Source organism: Ornithorhynchus anatinus, chromosome 12 (assembly GCF_004115215.2).
Source record: "Ornithorhynchus anatinus isolate Pmale09 chromosome 12, mOrnAna1.pri.v4, whole genome shotgun sequence".
Classification (NCBI taxonomy): domain Eukaryota; kingdom Metazoa; phylum Chordata; class Mammalia; order Monotremata; family Ornithorhynchidae; genus Ornithorhynchus; species Ornithorhynchus anatinus.
The window spans coordinates 1,183,199-1,200,357 of NC_041739.1; the positions used below are offsets into that span (position 1 = coordinate 1,183,199).

Below are 17,159 nucleotides of genomic sequence, written 5' to 3' on the forward strand. Positions count from 1 at the left end.
TGTCCAGGAACAGGGAGCAAACTTTGGGATGGTTTCTCTTCTCCCCCCGACAACCTTTGGAACCCAGATCTCCCCAGCGCAGACATTAGGGATCAAAAAATGTCAATCAATCATATTAATGAGTGCTCACAGTGTGCAGAACACTGTAGTAGGCTCTTGGGAGAGTATAACACAAGTTGGTAGACACATTCCCTGCCCACAAAAAGTTTGCAATCTAGAGGGGGAGACAGACATTAATATAAATGATAAATTACATTTGTACTTAAGTGCTGTTGGGCTAATGGAAGGGTGAATAAAGGGTGAAAAACCAAGTATAAGGGTGACCGAGAAGGGAGTGGGAGAAAAGAAAATGAGGGCGTAGTCAAGGAAGGTCTCTTGGAGGAGATGTGTGATTTTACAGCTTTGCAAGTTCCAATCAATGAGTTTTCTTGCTCTGATTGTATTTTCTTTAAATATAATACAGCATTAATCCATTTCCACTTTATAACTAGCCATTAATAACATTTATTTATTGAAAAAAATCAACAAGAAAAAAGATGAAGGCTAAATTTGTCTCATCCACAGGCTTCCTGTCATTTATTTTTATTCAAACAGTGACTATTCAAACAGTGACTACAAATTGCTCATCAATTTCTACCACCAGGCTAGGTGTCCCCTCTCTCTTAGATGCTAATAGGAGATCACGTTTGCGTTCTTGTAATTCATTGCATTTAACGATCTGAAATTGAAAAGCAAAATAGACATGTTAACTTGGTAGCTGTAGGCATCATAAAACCATTACGGTCTTTGCTAATAAACGTGGTATTTAAGTGCTTACTTTGTGACAAGCACTAGGGTGGATACCAGCAAATCGGGTCGGACACAGTCCCTTTCCCGTGTGGGGCATAAAGGCTCAGTTTAAGAGGGAGACCGGCTACTGAATCCCCATTTTACAGATGAGGTGACTGATTCACAGAGAGGTGAAGTGACTTGCCCAAGGTCACGCAGCCAACATGTGGCGGAGCCAGAATTAGAACATGTGACCTTCTGACTCCCAGGTCCATGCTCTATCCACTACACCATGTTGCAGTGTAAAGGCCTAGGTATTATTCATCATCTGTACAACAACTTCACGAACTTCCAGCACTTAGTCCAGTGCTCTGCACATAGTAAGCGCTCAATAAATACTACTGAATGATCTTCATTATTTTTATGAACTTGCAAAAATCCTGAAAATAATAATAATGTTGGTATCTGTTAAGCGCTTACTATGTGCAGAGCACTGTTCTAAGCGCTGGGGGAGATACAGGGTCATCAGGTTGTCCCACATGAGGCTCACAGTCTTCATCCCCCTTTTACAGATGAGGTAACCGAGGCACAGAGAAGTTGTGACTTGCTTCTCTTTTGGCTGAATGGGACGATATGGGTCCAATTAGCATCCCCAGGCTTTGGTGACTCCAGCCCAATCCTCTCCCAAGCCTCAGTGTAGAGGTGCTCAGTCCAGTGCACTGCACCCAGCGGGCATTCAGTACATGCCATCACCACTGCTCCTACTAAAGCTGGAAGATGTGGGGAGAGGAAGGGGCTCCCAGACAGGAGGAAGAAGCGTGGAGAGAAGGAGGAGGGGTGGGGAGAGGGTGTTCACTGGATCTGCGTTAGGGTTCCTCTACGTATCCTTCCCGAGCCAGGCTCTCTGGACTAACCATCGTCTCGGGAAGCCCAAAACCTCCAGGGAGAATTCCTTCTGCGTCCCTTCCACCCCGCCCTAACTCGCCGGGGCCGAGACTCAACTTACTTTTTGATGTTGGTGGCCATTATACTGGAGATTGGTCGGCTTTTGGGTCCACTGGGAGGGTGGAAGATCTTTCCTGATTTCGTCTTGATGGTTTGGAGTTGTTTCACCCCAAAAGGTTCATTGGAATGGGCAGGGTAGGGGTCAAACGTGCCGGCCTTCATGCCACCTGGCTGAAGGACAGACGGAAAATGCAGCTTGCTGGTAAAATGCCCTCAAGGGTCTTCCGAGCCGCCACGGGAAAACCTGGGAGGCAGCAGGAGACCCCGGCCCCAGTAGCTAGCAGGAACCTGGTGCCAACTCTGCCCTCTGCCCACTACCCCGCTCATGCTCTGGGAATCGGGAGACCTGGGTTCTATCCCGGCTCTGCCTGCTGGGGCTCCGCCATCACCACGGAGTATTTCCGCACAGGAACCACTTAGTGTGGTCCTTGAGTGGCCCAGTGAGAGTCCCGAAAATAACTACAGTTGCTTATCAAGTTTATTCTAACCCCCATCACACCCGCACTTCTCCCGCCCAAAAAAACCCAAACACATACCCAAACGTCCTGGCTTTGGCCCTAATTATAATAAGGGTACTACAGTGGCTTATCAAGTTTATTCTAACCCCCATCACACCCGCACTTCTCCCGCCCAAAAAAACCCAAACACATACCCAAACGTCCTGGCTTTGGCCCTAATTATAATAAGGGTATTTGTTGAGCACTTACTAAAATAATAATAATGATGATGGTATTTGTTAAGCGCTTACTATGCGCCAAGCACTGTTCTAAGCACCAGGGGGTATACAAGGTGATCAGGTTGTCCCACATGGGACTCACAGTCTTAATCCCCATTTTACAGATGAGGGAACTGAGGCGCAGAGAAGTGAAGTGGCTTGCCCAAAGTCACACAGCTGACAAGCGGTGGAGCCGGGATTAGAACCCAAGACCTCTGACTCCCAAGTCTGTGCTTTTCCACTGAGCCACGCTGCTTCTCTATGTGCCAAGCGCTGTTCTAAGTACTGTAGTAGATATAACCGGGTTAGACCTGGTCCCTGTCCCAGATGGGGCTCACAGTCTTAATCCCCATTTTACAGATGAGGGAACGGAGGCCCAGGGAAGTGAAATGACTCGCTCAAGTTCACAGCAGGCATGTAGCGGAGCCAGGATTAGAACCCAGGTCCTCGGTATCCCAGGCCCATGCTCTTTCCGCTAGCCCACGCTGCTTCCCAGGGGATGGGAAGAGGGGTTTCTTATCATAATCCTTCCGCTATCCCTTTTGATTTTTGTAGCTGCTCTGGACTGCCCACCTCCTCCGACGACTTCCATCCATCCCGTCCCCCTTCTGCTAAAACTTATCTGGGAGAAACCACCTCGACTCGTCCAGCCATTCTGGGACCCCCGACCATTTGTCTTTCTGCACTTGACGTCTGCCCCGTGACCCGACCCCGGTGATGCCTCGGCCCACCTTTTTAGAGGGCGAAGTTGGTTTAAATGGTGGACCCGTGCGTTTGGTCTTCTCTGGCTTCTTCAGGGGGGGCAAAGGGTTTTCCAGGAAGTAAGGGTTGGGGTCGAAGTATTCCTTTGGGTACAGGTTCAGCTTGAAAGCGGTCCCTTTGAGCAGGCTGTGGTGGGCTTCCCTCTCTTTCTGAAAATCGGGCACACGAGGGGTGACCTGTTGGCAGCTTGCTTACCCACCCCGATAATAATAATGGTATTTGTTAAGTTCTTTCTATATTCATTCATTCAATAGTATTTATTGGACGCTTACCGTGGGCAAAGCACGGTACTCAGCACTGGAGTAGATATACGATAATTAGCTCAGACAATCAAGGAATCAATCAGTCGTATTTATTGAGCATTTACTGTGTGCAGAGCACCGTACGAAGCACAGTACCGTACAGTCTAGGAGGGAGACAGCTATTGAATCCCCATTTTACAGATGAGAAACCCGAAGCACGGAGAAGTGAAGTGGCTTGCGTGAGGACACACCACAGGCAACTGGCAGAACCGGTGTTCGAACCCAGGTCCTCTGACTCCCGGGCTCGTACCCGTTCCACTTGACCATGTCGCTTTTCTAGATCACTAAACTAAAAAGCGAGCCCTGTTTCAATTCGAGCCTCAGTCTCAGATGGATTTAGTTCACTGATGTTCTCCTAGGAGGGCAATTCTTTCCCTCTGGCCAGGTTCTGAGGTCCCAACCTCGAGTTCCCAGGAATCACACAGGTTTCACAGTTCATTTCCATTTGTTTGGGCAAAGGACACTTAGGCTTGTTTCTCCGGGAAGAGTGGTTTATTCCCGACTGCAGGGGGGTGGGGGTAATAATAATTGTATTTGTTAAGTGCGGACGATGTGTCAAGAACTGTTCTAAGCGAGGGTAGATCCAGGCTAATCAGGTTGGACACAGTCCCTGTCCCACTTAGGGCCCACAGTCTTAATCCCCATTTTCCAGATGAGGTGACTGAGGGCCAGAGATGTTAAGTGACTTGCCCAATGTCACAGACGGCTGGGGTGTGTGTGTGTGTGTGTGTCTGCCCCAAGGAGGCAGGAACAGGTGAGGCTGGACATGAGCCTGCCAAGGTTTTCTGGCCTTTGCTTGACGAAGCCAGTGGCCACCATCTGTGACCAGATTCATTCATTCAATGGTATTTATTGAGCGCTTACTATGTGCAGAGCACTGGACTAAGCGCTTGGAATGTCAATTCGGTCTGAAGGCTACGAGTGCTCAGTCGGCCTGTGCCCAAACAGCGCTATCATTCGCTATCCCGGCCTGCCCTCCTCCCATTAGTCCCGGGATCAATTCAGTGCTTACTGTGGGCCAAGCACTGTGCTAAGGGCTAGGGCAGCTAGGACAGGGAAGACCTCTTGGAAGAGATGTGCAGGTGATCAGATCAGATTCAGTCCCTGTCTCTGTCCCTCAGACCCAAATTATCTCGCTCCTTCTATGGCTGATGGGCTCGAGGTCACCCAACTGGCCAGGGACCGAGTTCGACGCAAGCCGGGCTACCAGTGACTTCACCTTGAATTCACACCGCTCAGCACGTGCCACTCAACCAACACAATCAAAGGTATTTACTGAACGCTTATTAGAAGCTTATTATGAGAAGCAGCGTGGCTCAGTGGAAAAGAGCACGGGCTTTGGAGTCAGAGGTGATGAGTTCGAATCCCAACTCTGCCACTTGTCAGCTGTGGGACTGTGGGCAAGTCACTTAACTTCTCTGTGCCTGTTACCTCATCTGTAAAATGGGGATTAAGGCTGTGAGCCCCACGTGGGACAACCTGACTCCCCTGTGTGTCCCCCAGCGCTTAGAACAGTGCTCTGCACATAGTAAGCGCTTAACAAATACCAACATTATTATCATTATTATTATTATTATTAGTAGTATATGCAGAGCACTGTACTGGGGAAGCAGCATGACCTAGTGGATAGAGCACAGGCCCGGGTCATTCATTCATTCATTCAATAGTATTTATTGAGCGCTTACTATGTGCAGAGCACTGTACTAAGCGCTTGGAATGGACAAATCGGCAACAGATACAGTCCCTGCCCTCTGACGGGCTTACGGTCTAATCGGGGGAGACGGGCAGACAAGAACAACGGCAATAAATAGAGTCAAGGGGAAGAACATCTCATAAAAACAATGGCAAATAAATAGAATCAGGGTGATGTACATCTCATTAAACAAAATAAATAGGGTGATGAAGATATATACAGTTGCGGTCCTAATCCCAGCTCCGCCACTTGTCTTCTGTGTCACCTTGGGCAACTCGCTTAACTTCTCTGTGCCTCAGTTACCTCATCTGCAAAATGGGGATTAAGACGGTGAACCCCATGTGAGACAGAGACTGTGTCCACCCTGATTAGCCTGTACGTATCTCAGCACTTAGTACAGTGTCTGGCACGTAGTAAGTGCTCAACAAATACCATAAAAGAAACGTACTCCCTGTAACCTCCGTTTCGTCTCTCTTACTGCCCACCCCTCACCCAGCCCTCATCCTGCCTCTGGCCTGGAACCACCTCCCTCATATCCATAGCAAACAGACGATCACTCTCCTCATCTTCAGAACCTTATTAAAATTACATTTCCTCCGAGAGGCCTTGCCTACTAACTAAGCCCTCATTTCCTCTTCTTCCACTCCCTTCTGCTTTACCTTTGCACCCTTTATTCACCCCTCCTCATATACGTAATTAATACTAATGTCCATCTCCCCCTCTAGACTTCTAGAGAAGCAGTGTGGCTCAGTGGAAAGAGCACGGGCTTTGGAGTCAGAGGTCATGAGTTCGAATCCCAGCTCTGCCACTTGTCAGCTGTGTGACTGTGGGCAAGTCACTTCACTTCTCTGTGCCTCAGTGACCTCATCTGTAAAATGGGGATGAAAACTGTGAGCCCCACGTGGGACGACCTGATTCCCCTGTGTCTACCCCAGCCCTTAGAACAGTGCTCTGCACATAGTAAGCGCTTAACAAATACCAACATTATTATTACTTCAAGCTCCTTGTGGGAAGGGAGTGCGTCTACCAACTCTATTACATAGTATTCTCCCTAGCACTTAGTAAAGTGCTCAATAAATATGGATCGATCGATTGGCATTTTTTATGTCACCCATCCCTAACCGTCCCTCGGTCTCGCCTATCCCGCCGTCGACCCCCGGGCCACGTCCTCCCGCGGTCCCGGAACGCCCTCCCTCCTCACCTCCGCCGAACCGATTCTCTTCCCCTCTTCGAAACCCTACTTAAAACTCACCTCCTCCGAGAGGCCTTCCCAGACTGAGCTCCTCTTCTCCCTCCACTCCCTCTACCGCCCCCCCTTCGCCTCTCCGCAGCTTAACCCTCTTTTCCCCCCATCTCCCTCCGCTCCTCCCCCTCTCCCTTCCCATCCCCTCGGCACCGTACTCGTCCGCTCGACTGTATATATTTTCATCACCCTATTTATTTTGTTAATGAAATGTACATCGCCTCGATTCTATTTAGTCGCCATTGTTTTTACGAGATGTTCTTCCCCTCGACTCTATTTATCGCCATCGTTCTTGACTGTCCGTCTCCCCCGATTAGACCGTAAGCCCGTCAAAGGGCAGGGACTGTATCTGTTGCCGACTTGTTCATTCCAAGCACTTAGTCCAGTGCTCTGCACATAATAAGCGCTCAATAAATACTACTGAATAATCCTGGTCATGAAATACGCTGGTCTTTAACCTGCTAAACTCTCCACAGCGGGGAAAAAAAAACAAAGCCCTTCCATTTCACACCATTTTCCGCATGAGACATTACATTGTTTTACCTTCAGATTGTCCTTGGAGGCGTCATAGAAATCTGAGGAGTGCGAAAGCTGCTTGCCGATGGTGAGATTGGGATACCTGGGGAAGGAAAATGCACACTGAGGACTGGGGGGTTCAGGTGGCCCCGGTGGGATGAATGAACACCCCGTGAGGTTGAATGAGGCCTGGGGAAAGGATGGAGCAAGCCTTACCCGTATCCGGTTCCTTTCTTGCCTGGGTTTGTGTATATATTCTTCCCGGGAGCAACATATCTGTCTCTGACTTTGGCTTGTCCGCTGAAGAAGGGGCACGGGCCTCCTATGGTCCCGTAGTAGCTTCCTAGTCCGCTCCTTAGACGGTTCAGAACACGCAGAGTCAGGGAAAGGCTCACCACCCACCTGCCTCGCAGAAACCTTCCCGCTATCAACAGCCACAGAGTTTAGCGAGCGTGAATGACGGTGACGACGGTATTAGTTAAGCGTTTATTATGTGACAAGCGCTGTTCTAAATGCCGGGGTAGATCAGGTTGGACACCGTCCCACAAGGGGCTCACAGTCTTCATCCCCATTTTCCAGATGAGGGAAGTGAGGCACGGAGAAGTGAAGTGACTTTCCCAAGGTCACACAGCAGACACGTGGTAAAGTCACTTCCTGTTTTCCTCCATAAAATAGACACCGTTGTGATATGATTTTCATCTTTAAAATGTGTCTTTGATAAATGGAAAACTCGGGACGTTGAAGCTAGTCAAGACTGCGATTCTCGAAAACCACTAGTGGATGGCAGGACTCTCACCAGTAGCTCAGTCGGGCGGTTGTTGGGGCTGCAGACGCTGATTGATTACGCCGTGAGATGGGAGAGAAATTGGGGAAGGGGAAATCCGGAATTCCCAAGGAACAAAATGGAAACAGACATCGGTCGAATGCTTACAATTCCACTAGACTGTGAGGTCTCTGAAAGCGTGGATCAGGTCTACTAACTAGATGGTGAGCTCACTGTGGGCAGGGACTGCCTCTCTTCTTTGCTGTATTGTACTTTCCAAAGCGTTTAATACAGCACGCTGCACACAGTAGGCGCTTAATAAATACAATTTAATGAATGAATAACTCTACTGGGCTCTTCGAAACACTTAGTCTAGTGCTCTGCATAGAGTAGGCACTCCACCGATACTATTCGTGGACTGAGACCTTCGCTGTATTCTGATTAATTTTTGGTTAGAAACTCATTCATTCAATAGTATTTATTGAGCGCTTACTGTGTGCAGAGCACTGTACTAAGCGCTTGGAATGGACAATTCGGTAACAGATAGAGACAATCCCTGCCCATTGACGGGCTTACAGTCTAATCGGGGGAGACGGACGGACAAAAACAAGATGCTCAAATGACACAGGTGCACTGCAGACATCAGGCTCCCGTCAGCATGGCCTAGTGGGGCCTGGGAGTCAGAAGGACCTGGGTTCTAATGCTGGCTCCACCATTTGTCTGCTGTGTGACCTTGGGCAAGTCACTTTACTTCTCTGTGCTTCAGTTCCCTCATCTGTAAAATGAGGATTAAGACTGTAAGCCCCATGGGGGACAGGAACCGTGTCCAACCTGATTAGCTTTTATCCACCCCAGTGCTTAGAAGAGTGCCTGGCACATAGTAAGCGCTTACTATGCCCAAGGAACAAAACGGAAACAGACATCGGTCGAATGCTTACAATTCCACTAGACTGTGAGGTCTCTGAAAGCGTGGATCAGGTCTACTAACTAGATGGTGAGCTCACTGTGGGCAGGGACTGCCTCTCTTCTTTGCTGTATTGTACTTTCCGAAGCTTACAAATATACTGTATACACTATATATATCTATACATATATAGATATGCATAGATATATAGATATATATAGTATATACAAATAGACTATACAAATGTCATTATTAATATTATACATCTTTAAATTATATGTTATGTATTTATATTAATCTGTCCCATTTATTTATATTACTATCTCTCTCTCCCTCTAGCCTGTAAACGCGTATGGGCGAGGAACGTACCTGCCAACTCTGTTGTACTGTACTCTTCCAAGCGCTTAATAGAGTGTTCTGCGTACAGAAAGCACTCAGTAAATACCATTGTTGATGAAGACGATGAGTTCTCATCGGGGGTTGTTGGAGGGAGGGGAGGGAATGCTTTCAAGCGAAAGAGCGAAGGAAAGTCCCCTTCCCCGACACTTACGGCTTCTTCTCTCCGCTACTGGGCAGGAAGGCTTTGCCTAAGTTCTTTTTGGTCTCCTCCAGCAGATACCGTCTCCGAAGCTGGTTCATATTCGTGTAGCCCTCACCTTCGAAGGTCCTGATAAAGTGGGGTTCGAAGTAGCCCGGCTGGAGATCGGACATCACCTTGGTGCCTCCGGGGAGCATCTGTTTCTTCTTGCTGGCGGCTTCGTTGAACGGGCCTTCGGACAGAGCGGAGTGATGCGCGCTGGGGTGCGGCCGAGGTGGGTCAGAGCGGGAAAGGGGGCGGGGAATGGCCAGGTGGCAGCACGGGAAACTCTCGGCGGGACATGGGGCAGGTGGAATCGTGGCTCAATGGAAAGAGCCCGGGCTTGGGAGTCAGAGGTCATGGGTTCTAATCCCGGCTCCGCCACTTGTCAGCTGAGTGACTGTGAGCGAGTCACTTCACTTCTCTGTGCCTCAGTTACCTCATCTGGAAAATGGGGATTAAGACTGTGAGCCTCACGTGGGACAACCTGATTACCCTGTATCCACCCCAGCGCTTAGAACAGTGCTCTGCACATAGTAAGCATTCAACAGATACCAACATTATTATTATTATGTGTGGCTTCTTACCAGCAGGAGACTGGTGGCCACCAGTGTCAGTGAAGGGTCGTTTTCTCTTGCGGACAGGGAAAACTAGATGGGACACTGATATAACGCCCTGTGTCTATGAGCCTCATCGCTGGAACAAGAAGCAGCACGGCCTAGGGGAAGGATCCTAGGCCTGGAAGTCAGAAGGGCCTGGGTTCTAATCCCGGTTCCGCCATTTGTCTGTTGTGGGACCTTGGGTGAGTCACTTAACTTTTCTGTGCCTCAGTAACCTCAGCCGTAAAACGGGGATTAAGACTGGAAACCCCAAGGTGGGCATGGATTGTGTCCAACCCAATTAGCTTGTGTCTACCCCAGCACTTAGTACAGTCCCTGGCACATAGTAAAGGCTTAACAAACAATTAAGAAAAACACTGAACTACAGATCAGCGACTTCGGTCTGTAGTGGGTTGTTATCAGGAAAGGTCACGGTGTCGGCCGGTCCATCCCTAACCACGGAGGGAGGCAGCCAGCACACGGCTCCTTCGAAGACCTTGCTGATCCCTCGACTGGATGGACCATTGGTGGGTTGTTATCAGGAAAGGTCACGGTGTCGGCCGGTCCATCCCTAACCACGGAGGGAGGCAGCCAGCACACGGCTCCTTCGAAGACCTTGCTGATCCCTCGACTGGATGGACCATTGGCCTGACCCGAGATGCCACGATTTAAGTTCTGGCAGAGAGCTGAATGGAAAGTCTGCTAACTAACGTCAGTGAACACCAGAAAACTAGAGTGGAAAAGAGATCGGTGAAAAATCATAAAGCTAAAGAGAGATTTAAAGAGACCCGCGGACTGCCCGTGAATTAGGAGCAGAGCGATGAAAATGACCATTTTAGGAAGAATGTAGCATCAAACATGTGGTAAGAAAATCTACCAGCTGTACTGGCTCACCCCCAAGGTCCACCCAAACCAGGACTCCACTTCTGACAGGGGCATCGACCAGGTCATCTGGAGCAACCATGTGGTAGTTGATTTACTGGACATCCATCCTCATGGAGAGGGATGAACACCCCAATCTCTCCCCTCTTCATCCCTGACTCTCCCCCAGTAACCAAGCCTGGATAATCCAACACCCCTGACTTTCCCCTCCCTACCCCTGACATTCCCTCCCCAAACCCATCATGGATTTACTGCCCACAAATCTAGCTCAATCCTTCTTAGTTGGAATGGGCAAGGAGGAGGTCATTGGTGACTTTGGAAAGAGCAGTTTCAGGAGGGGAGGGGGCAGAAGCAAAATTGCAGGGAGTCTAGAAAAGAGTCGAAGGGGAAGAAGTGGAGGTAGGAGGTGTAAAGAATTTACCTCACCGTCCCTCGGTCTCGCCTATCCCGCCGTCGACCCCCGGGCCACGTCCTCCCGCGGTCCCGGAACGCCCTCCCTCCTCACCTCCCGACAATCTGATTCTCTTCCCCTCTTCAAATCCTTACTTAAAGCTCACCTCCTCCAAGAGGCCTTCCCAGACTGAGCTCCCCCCTTTTTCCCTCTGCTCCCTCTACCCGCCCTTCACCTCCTCTCCGCAGCTAAACCCTCTTCTCCCCCCTTTCCCTCTCCCGTCCCACCCCCTCAGCACTGTACTCGTCCGCTCAACTGTATATATCTTTATCACCCTATTTATTTTGTTTAATGAGATGTACATCACCCTGATTCTATTTATTTGCCATTGTTTTTACGAGATGTTCTTCCCCTTGACTCTATTTATCGCCATCGTTCTCGTCTGCCCGTCTCCCCCGATTAGACCGTAAGCCCGTCAAACGGCAGGGACTATATCTGTTGCCGACTTGTTCATTCCAAGCGCTTAGTACAGTGCTCTGCACATAGTAAGGGCTCAATAAATACTATTGAATGAATGAATAAAGAATTTGTTGAAAGAGTTGGGGCTGGCACGGTAGAAGGGAGTTGGGGGCGACAGCTGGAAGGGGGAGAGGAATCGAGGGATTTGTTTTGTTTTTTTAGGACTGGAGATATGTGTGCCTGCTTGAAAGCAGAGGGTAAGGAGCAGGTGGAGAGTGAGTGGTAAAAGATGGCAAGGGAGGAACAGAAGGGGTTTTAATAAGGGGCAAGGCGATGGGGTAGAGTTTGAAAGGAAAGAGGAGATTTTCCCTTTGGGTGATGCCTGGGGAAGGATGAGAGAGAGGATGTAGGGGTTGGAGGGGCTGTGGTCTCGGGAAGTAATAACAATAATAATGTTGGTATTTGTTAAGCGCTTACTATGTGCAGAGCACTGTTCTAAGCACTGGGGTCTCGCCTATCCCGCCGTCGACCCCTGGGTCACGTCCTCCCGCGGTCCCGGAACGCCCTCCCTCCGCACCTCCGCCAAACCGATTCTCTTTCCCTCTTCAAAACCCTACTTAAAACTCACCTCCTCCAAGAGGCCTTCCCAGACTGAGCTCCTCTTCTCCCTCTACTCCCTCTGCCATCCCCCCTTTACCTCTCCACAGCTAAACCCTCATTTTCCCCTTTTCCCTCTGCTCCTCCACCTCTCCCTTCCCATCCCCACAGCACTGTACTCGTCCGCTCGACTGTATATATTTTCGTTACCCTATTTATTTTGTTAATGAATTGTACATCGCCTCGATTCTATTTAGTTGCCATCGGTTTTTACGAGATGTTCTTCCCCTTGACTCTATTTATCGCCATCGTTCTCGTCTGTCCGTCTCCCCCGATCAGACCGTAAGCCCGTCAAACGGCAGGGCCTGTCTCTATCTGTTGCCGACTTGTTCATCCCAAGCGCTTAGTACAGTGCTCTGCACATAGTAAGTGCTCAATAAATACTGTTGAATGAATGAATGAATGAATGGGGTATATACAAGGTAATCAGATTGTCCCACGTGAGGCTCACAGTCTTAATCCCCATTTTACAGATGAGGTCACTGAGGCCCAGAGAAGCGAAGTGACTTGCCCACAGTCACACAGCTGACAAGCGGCAGAGCCGGGATTCGAACCCATGACCTCTGACTCCCATGCCCGGGCTCTTTCCACTGAGCCACGCTTTGTGGACGTTTCCTCTTGTGTTAAATGGGGATAAACTACCTGTCCTCTCTCCCTGCTAGGCTGTGACCCCCATATGGGTCCGAGACTATGTCTGCCATGATCAGAGAAGCAGCGTGGCTCAGTGGAAAGAGCCTGGGCTTCGGAGCCGGAGGTCATGGGTTCGAATCCCGGCTCTGCCACTTGGCAGCTGTGTGACTGTGGGCAAGTCACTTAACTTCTCTGTGCCTCAGTGACCTCATCTGGAAAATGGGGATGAAGACCGTGAGCCTCACGTGGGACAACCTGATGACCCTGTATCTACCCCAGCGCTTAGAACAGTGCTCGGCACATAGTAAGCGCTTAACAAATACCAACTTTTTTTTTTTACCCCAGTTCTGAGCACAGTGCTTAGCACAATCAATCCATCAGTGGGATTTACTGAGCACTTCCCGTGTGCAGGCCTCTACTAAGCGTTTGGGAGAGTACAACTCAACAAAATTGGTTGACGTGTTCTCTGCCCACAAGGAGCTCACGGTCTAAGAGGGAGACAGACATTAACATCAATGAAAATGCACGTCAGCGCTGTGAGGCCGAGGGTTAAATCCCATCATTACTAATTGAGGGTTCAAATGTAGAAAGACAGGATCTTCGACGGATGTTTTCTTACACTACTGCTGTCGGAACTCAAACTTTTGGGCAGCAAAAAAATACAAAAAAACAAACCCTCAACTACTTACGGTTATAATGGGAGACATATCGGTCCCCGACGGTGATGTACTCCATCTCACTGAAAAGGCCGATCCTGTCCATGTCGGATTTCCCCTCGGAAGGCATGGCTGGATCACCTGGTCCTTGTCTCTCCTCAGCGAAATCTTAGTTCTCTAATCTTCCAGCCAAAACCGACCGTAAAATAATAATGTCGGTATTTGGTAAGCGCTCACTATGTGCAGAGCACTGTTCTAAGCTCTGGGTTAGATACAGGGTCACCAGATGGTTCCACATGAGGCTCACAGTCTTCATCCCCATTTTACAGATGAGGTCACTGAGGCACAGAGAAGTGAAGTGACTTGCCCACAGTCACTTAAGTGGCAGAGCCGGGATTCGAACCCATGACCTTGGACTCCCAAGCCCGAGCGCTTTCCACTGAGCCACGCTGCTTCTCATATAAGGATGAAACCCGTGTTAATATCACTTAGACTGTGCGCAGTGCTCTCAGCCCCCCTAGGGACAGAGACTGTGTCTAATTCCAATCAATCATAGATTTTTAATTTTATTATTTTCATAGTATTTATTAATGCTTACTATGTGCCAGACAATGTACGAAGCACTGGGGAGAACTCAATAACAATAATAATGTTGGTATTTGTTAAGCGCTTACTATGTGCAGAGCACTGTTCTAAGCGCTGGGGTAGACACAGGGGAATCAGGTTGTCCCACGTGGGGCTCATAGTTTTCATCCCCATTTTACAGATGAGGTCACTGAAGCCCAGAGAGGTTAAGTGACTTGCCCACGGTCCCACAGCTGACAAGTGGCAGAGCCGGGATTCAAACCCATGACCCTGACTCAAGCGAATCAGGCTGGAAATAGTCCATGTTCCACATGGGGTTCACAGTCTTAATCCCCATTTTACAGATGAGGTAACTGAGGTCGGCGGTGAATGTAGGAGGAATTACAGAAGAAAGGTAGCGTGGCTAAGTGGAAAGAGCACAAGCTGGGAGTCAGAGGACCTGGGTTCTAATCCCGGCTCTACCAGTTTACATGCTCCGCTCCCGGGACTGCCAGTTGCATCCAGCTCCAAGGAGCTTGCAGGCAGGTGAATAAATATCAAGTAGAGAAGCGGCGTGGCTCAGTGGAAAGAGCCCGGGCTTGGGAGTCAGAGGTCATGGGTTCGAATCCCGGCTCCGCCACTTGTCAGCTGTGTGACTGTGGGCAAGTCACTTCACTTCTCTGGGCCTCAGTGACCTAATCTGTAAAATGGGGATGAAGACTGTGAGTTCCACATGGGACAACCTGCTCGCCTTATGTCCTCCCCAGCTCTTAGAACAGTGCTTGGCACATAGTAAGCGCCTAACAAGTGCCATCATTATTATTATTTTAGAGAAGCCGCCTGGCTTAGTGGCAAGAGCCCGGGCTTGGAAGTCAAAGGTCGTGGGTTTTAATCCCGGCTCTGCCACTTGTCTGCCATGTGACCGCGGGCAAGTCACTTCACTTCTCTGGGCCTCAATTCCCTCATCTGTAAAAATGGGAATGAAGACTGTGAGACCCACGTGGGACACCCTGATCACCTTATAGCCCCCCAGCGCTTAGTAATAATGTTGGTATTTGTTAAGCGCTTACTATGTGCAGAGCACTGTTCTAAGCACTGGGGGAGATACAGTGTCATCAGGTTGTCCCACATGAGGCTCACAGTCTTAACCCCCATTTTCCAGATGAGGGAACCAAGGCACAGAGAAGTGAAGTGACTTGCCCACAGTCACACAGCTGACTGGTGGCAGAGCTGGGATTCGAACCCATGACCTCTAACTCCCAAGCCCAAGGACTTTCTACTAAGCCACAGTGCTTTGCACATAGTAAGCGCTTAACAAATCCCATCATTATTATTACCCTGTATCTCCCGCAGCGCTTCGAACAGCGCTCAGCATATAGTAAGCGCTTAACAAATCCCATTGTTATTATTACCCTGTATCTCCCCAGTGCTTCGAGCAGCGCTCAGCACATAGTAAGCGCTTAACAAATCCCATTATTATTATTACCCTGTATCTCCCCAGTGCTTAGAACAGCGCTCAGCACATAGTAAGCGCTTAACAAATCCCATCGTTATTATTACCCTGTATCTCCCCAGCGCTTAGAACAGCGCTCAGCACATAGTAAGCGCTTAGCAAATCCCGTCATTATTACCCTGTATCTCCCCAGCGCTTCGAGCAGCGCTCAGCACATAGTAAGCGCTTAACAAATCCCATTATTATTATTACCCTGTATCTCCCCAGCGCTTAGAACAGCGCTCAGCACATAGTAAGCACTTAACAAATCCCATCGTTATTATTACCCTGTATCTCCCCAGTGCTTAGAACAGCGCTCAGCACATAGTAAGCGCTTAGCAAATCCCATCGTTATTATTACCCTGTATCTCCCCCAGCGCTTCGAACAGCGCTCAGCACATAGTAAGCGCTTAACAAATCCCATCGTTATTTTTACCCTGCATCTCCCCAGCGCTTAGAACAGCGCTCAGCACATAGTAAGCGCTTAACAAATCCCGTCGTTATTATTACCCTGTATCTCCCCAGCGCTTCGAACAGCGCTCAGCACATAGTAAGCGCTTAACAAATCCCATCGTTATTATTACCCTGTATCTCCCCAGCGCTTAGAATAGCACTCAACACATAGTAAGCACTTAACAAATCCCATCGTTATTATTACCCTGTATCTCCCCAGCGCTTAGAACAGCGCTCGGCACATAGTAAGCGCTTAACAAATCCCATCGTTATTATTACCCTGCATCTCCCCAGCGCTTAGAACAGCGCTCGGCACATAGTAAGCGCTTAACAAATCCCATCGTTATTATTACCCTGTATCTCCCCAGCGCTTAGAACAGCGCTCGGCACATAGTAAGCGCTTAACAAATCCCATCGTTATTATTACCCTGTATCTCCCCCAGCGCTTCGAACGGCGCTCAGCACATAGTAAGCGCTTAACAAATATAAGCGCTCAACAAATCCCATCATTATTATTACCCTGTATCTCCCCCAGTGCTTAGGACAGTGCGCAGCACATAGTAAGCGCTTAACAAATCCCATCATTATTATTATTTTTATTGGTGGTTTGTCCTCCCAAGCTGTTTGGGGGATGGAGAGATGCGGGTTCCCACCCTCGAGCGGTCACTCACGTCCCCTCCTCGGCCACCACGGCCAAGGGACTTGGAGATGGCGGGTCCTGGTCCTCCTCGGCGACCCGTTGCCACGGCAACCGGGGACCCGGGCGAGCTCACCCCGTGCTGCGGGGGGGGGCGATGGGGATGTGAACCCTCCTCCTCCCAGGCCCGCGAAGCCCGGGGTTGAATACTAATAATAATAATGTTGGTATGTGTTAAGCGCTTACTATGTGCCGAGCACTGTTCTAAGCGCTGGGGGAGATCCGGGGTCATCAGGTTGTCCCCCTTGAGGCTCACATCTTCATCCCCATTTGGCAGATGAGGGGACTGAGGCCCAGAGAAGTGAAGGGGCTTGCCCACAGTCACGCAGCTGACAAGTGGCAGGGGCGGGATTCGAACCCATGCCCTCTGACTCCCAAGTCCGGGCTCTTTCCACGGAGCCCCATGTAGGACAACCTGATCACCTTGAATC

At 49.4% G+C, this 17,159-nt stretch overlaps 1 protein-coding gene across 4 annotated transcripts; it reads right to left on the reverse strand.

Moving 5' to 3' along the window:
• Positions 1–544: 544 nt before the first annotated feature.
• Positions 545–16,781, reverse strand: C12H4orf47 (chromosome 12 C4orf47 homolog). Of its 4 annotated transcripts, none has more exons than XM_029076366.2 (8): positions 16,703–16,781; positions 13,556–13,704; positions 9,222–9,441; positions 7,221–7,358; positions 7,032–7,107; positions 3,220–3,399; positions 1,775–1,944; positions 545–718 (listed from the first exon to the last, which is right to left on the reverse strand). In XM_029076366.2, exons 2-8 carry the CDS (start codon positions 13,650–13,652, stop codon positions 670–672), a joined length of 930 nt encoding a protein of 309 aa, XP_028932199.1. In that variant the 5' UTR covers positions 13,653–13,704; positions 16,703–16,781; the 3' UTR covers positions 545–669. The 4 variants fall into 4 exon arrangements, with proteins under 4 accessions (XP_028932199.1, XP_028932197.1, XP_039769746.1 ...); XM_029076364.2 differs by having other exon boundaries at positions 13,556–13,718; XM_039913812.1 differs by having other exon boundaries at positions 16,685–16,769.
• Positions 16,782–17,159: the final 378 nt, after the last annotated feature.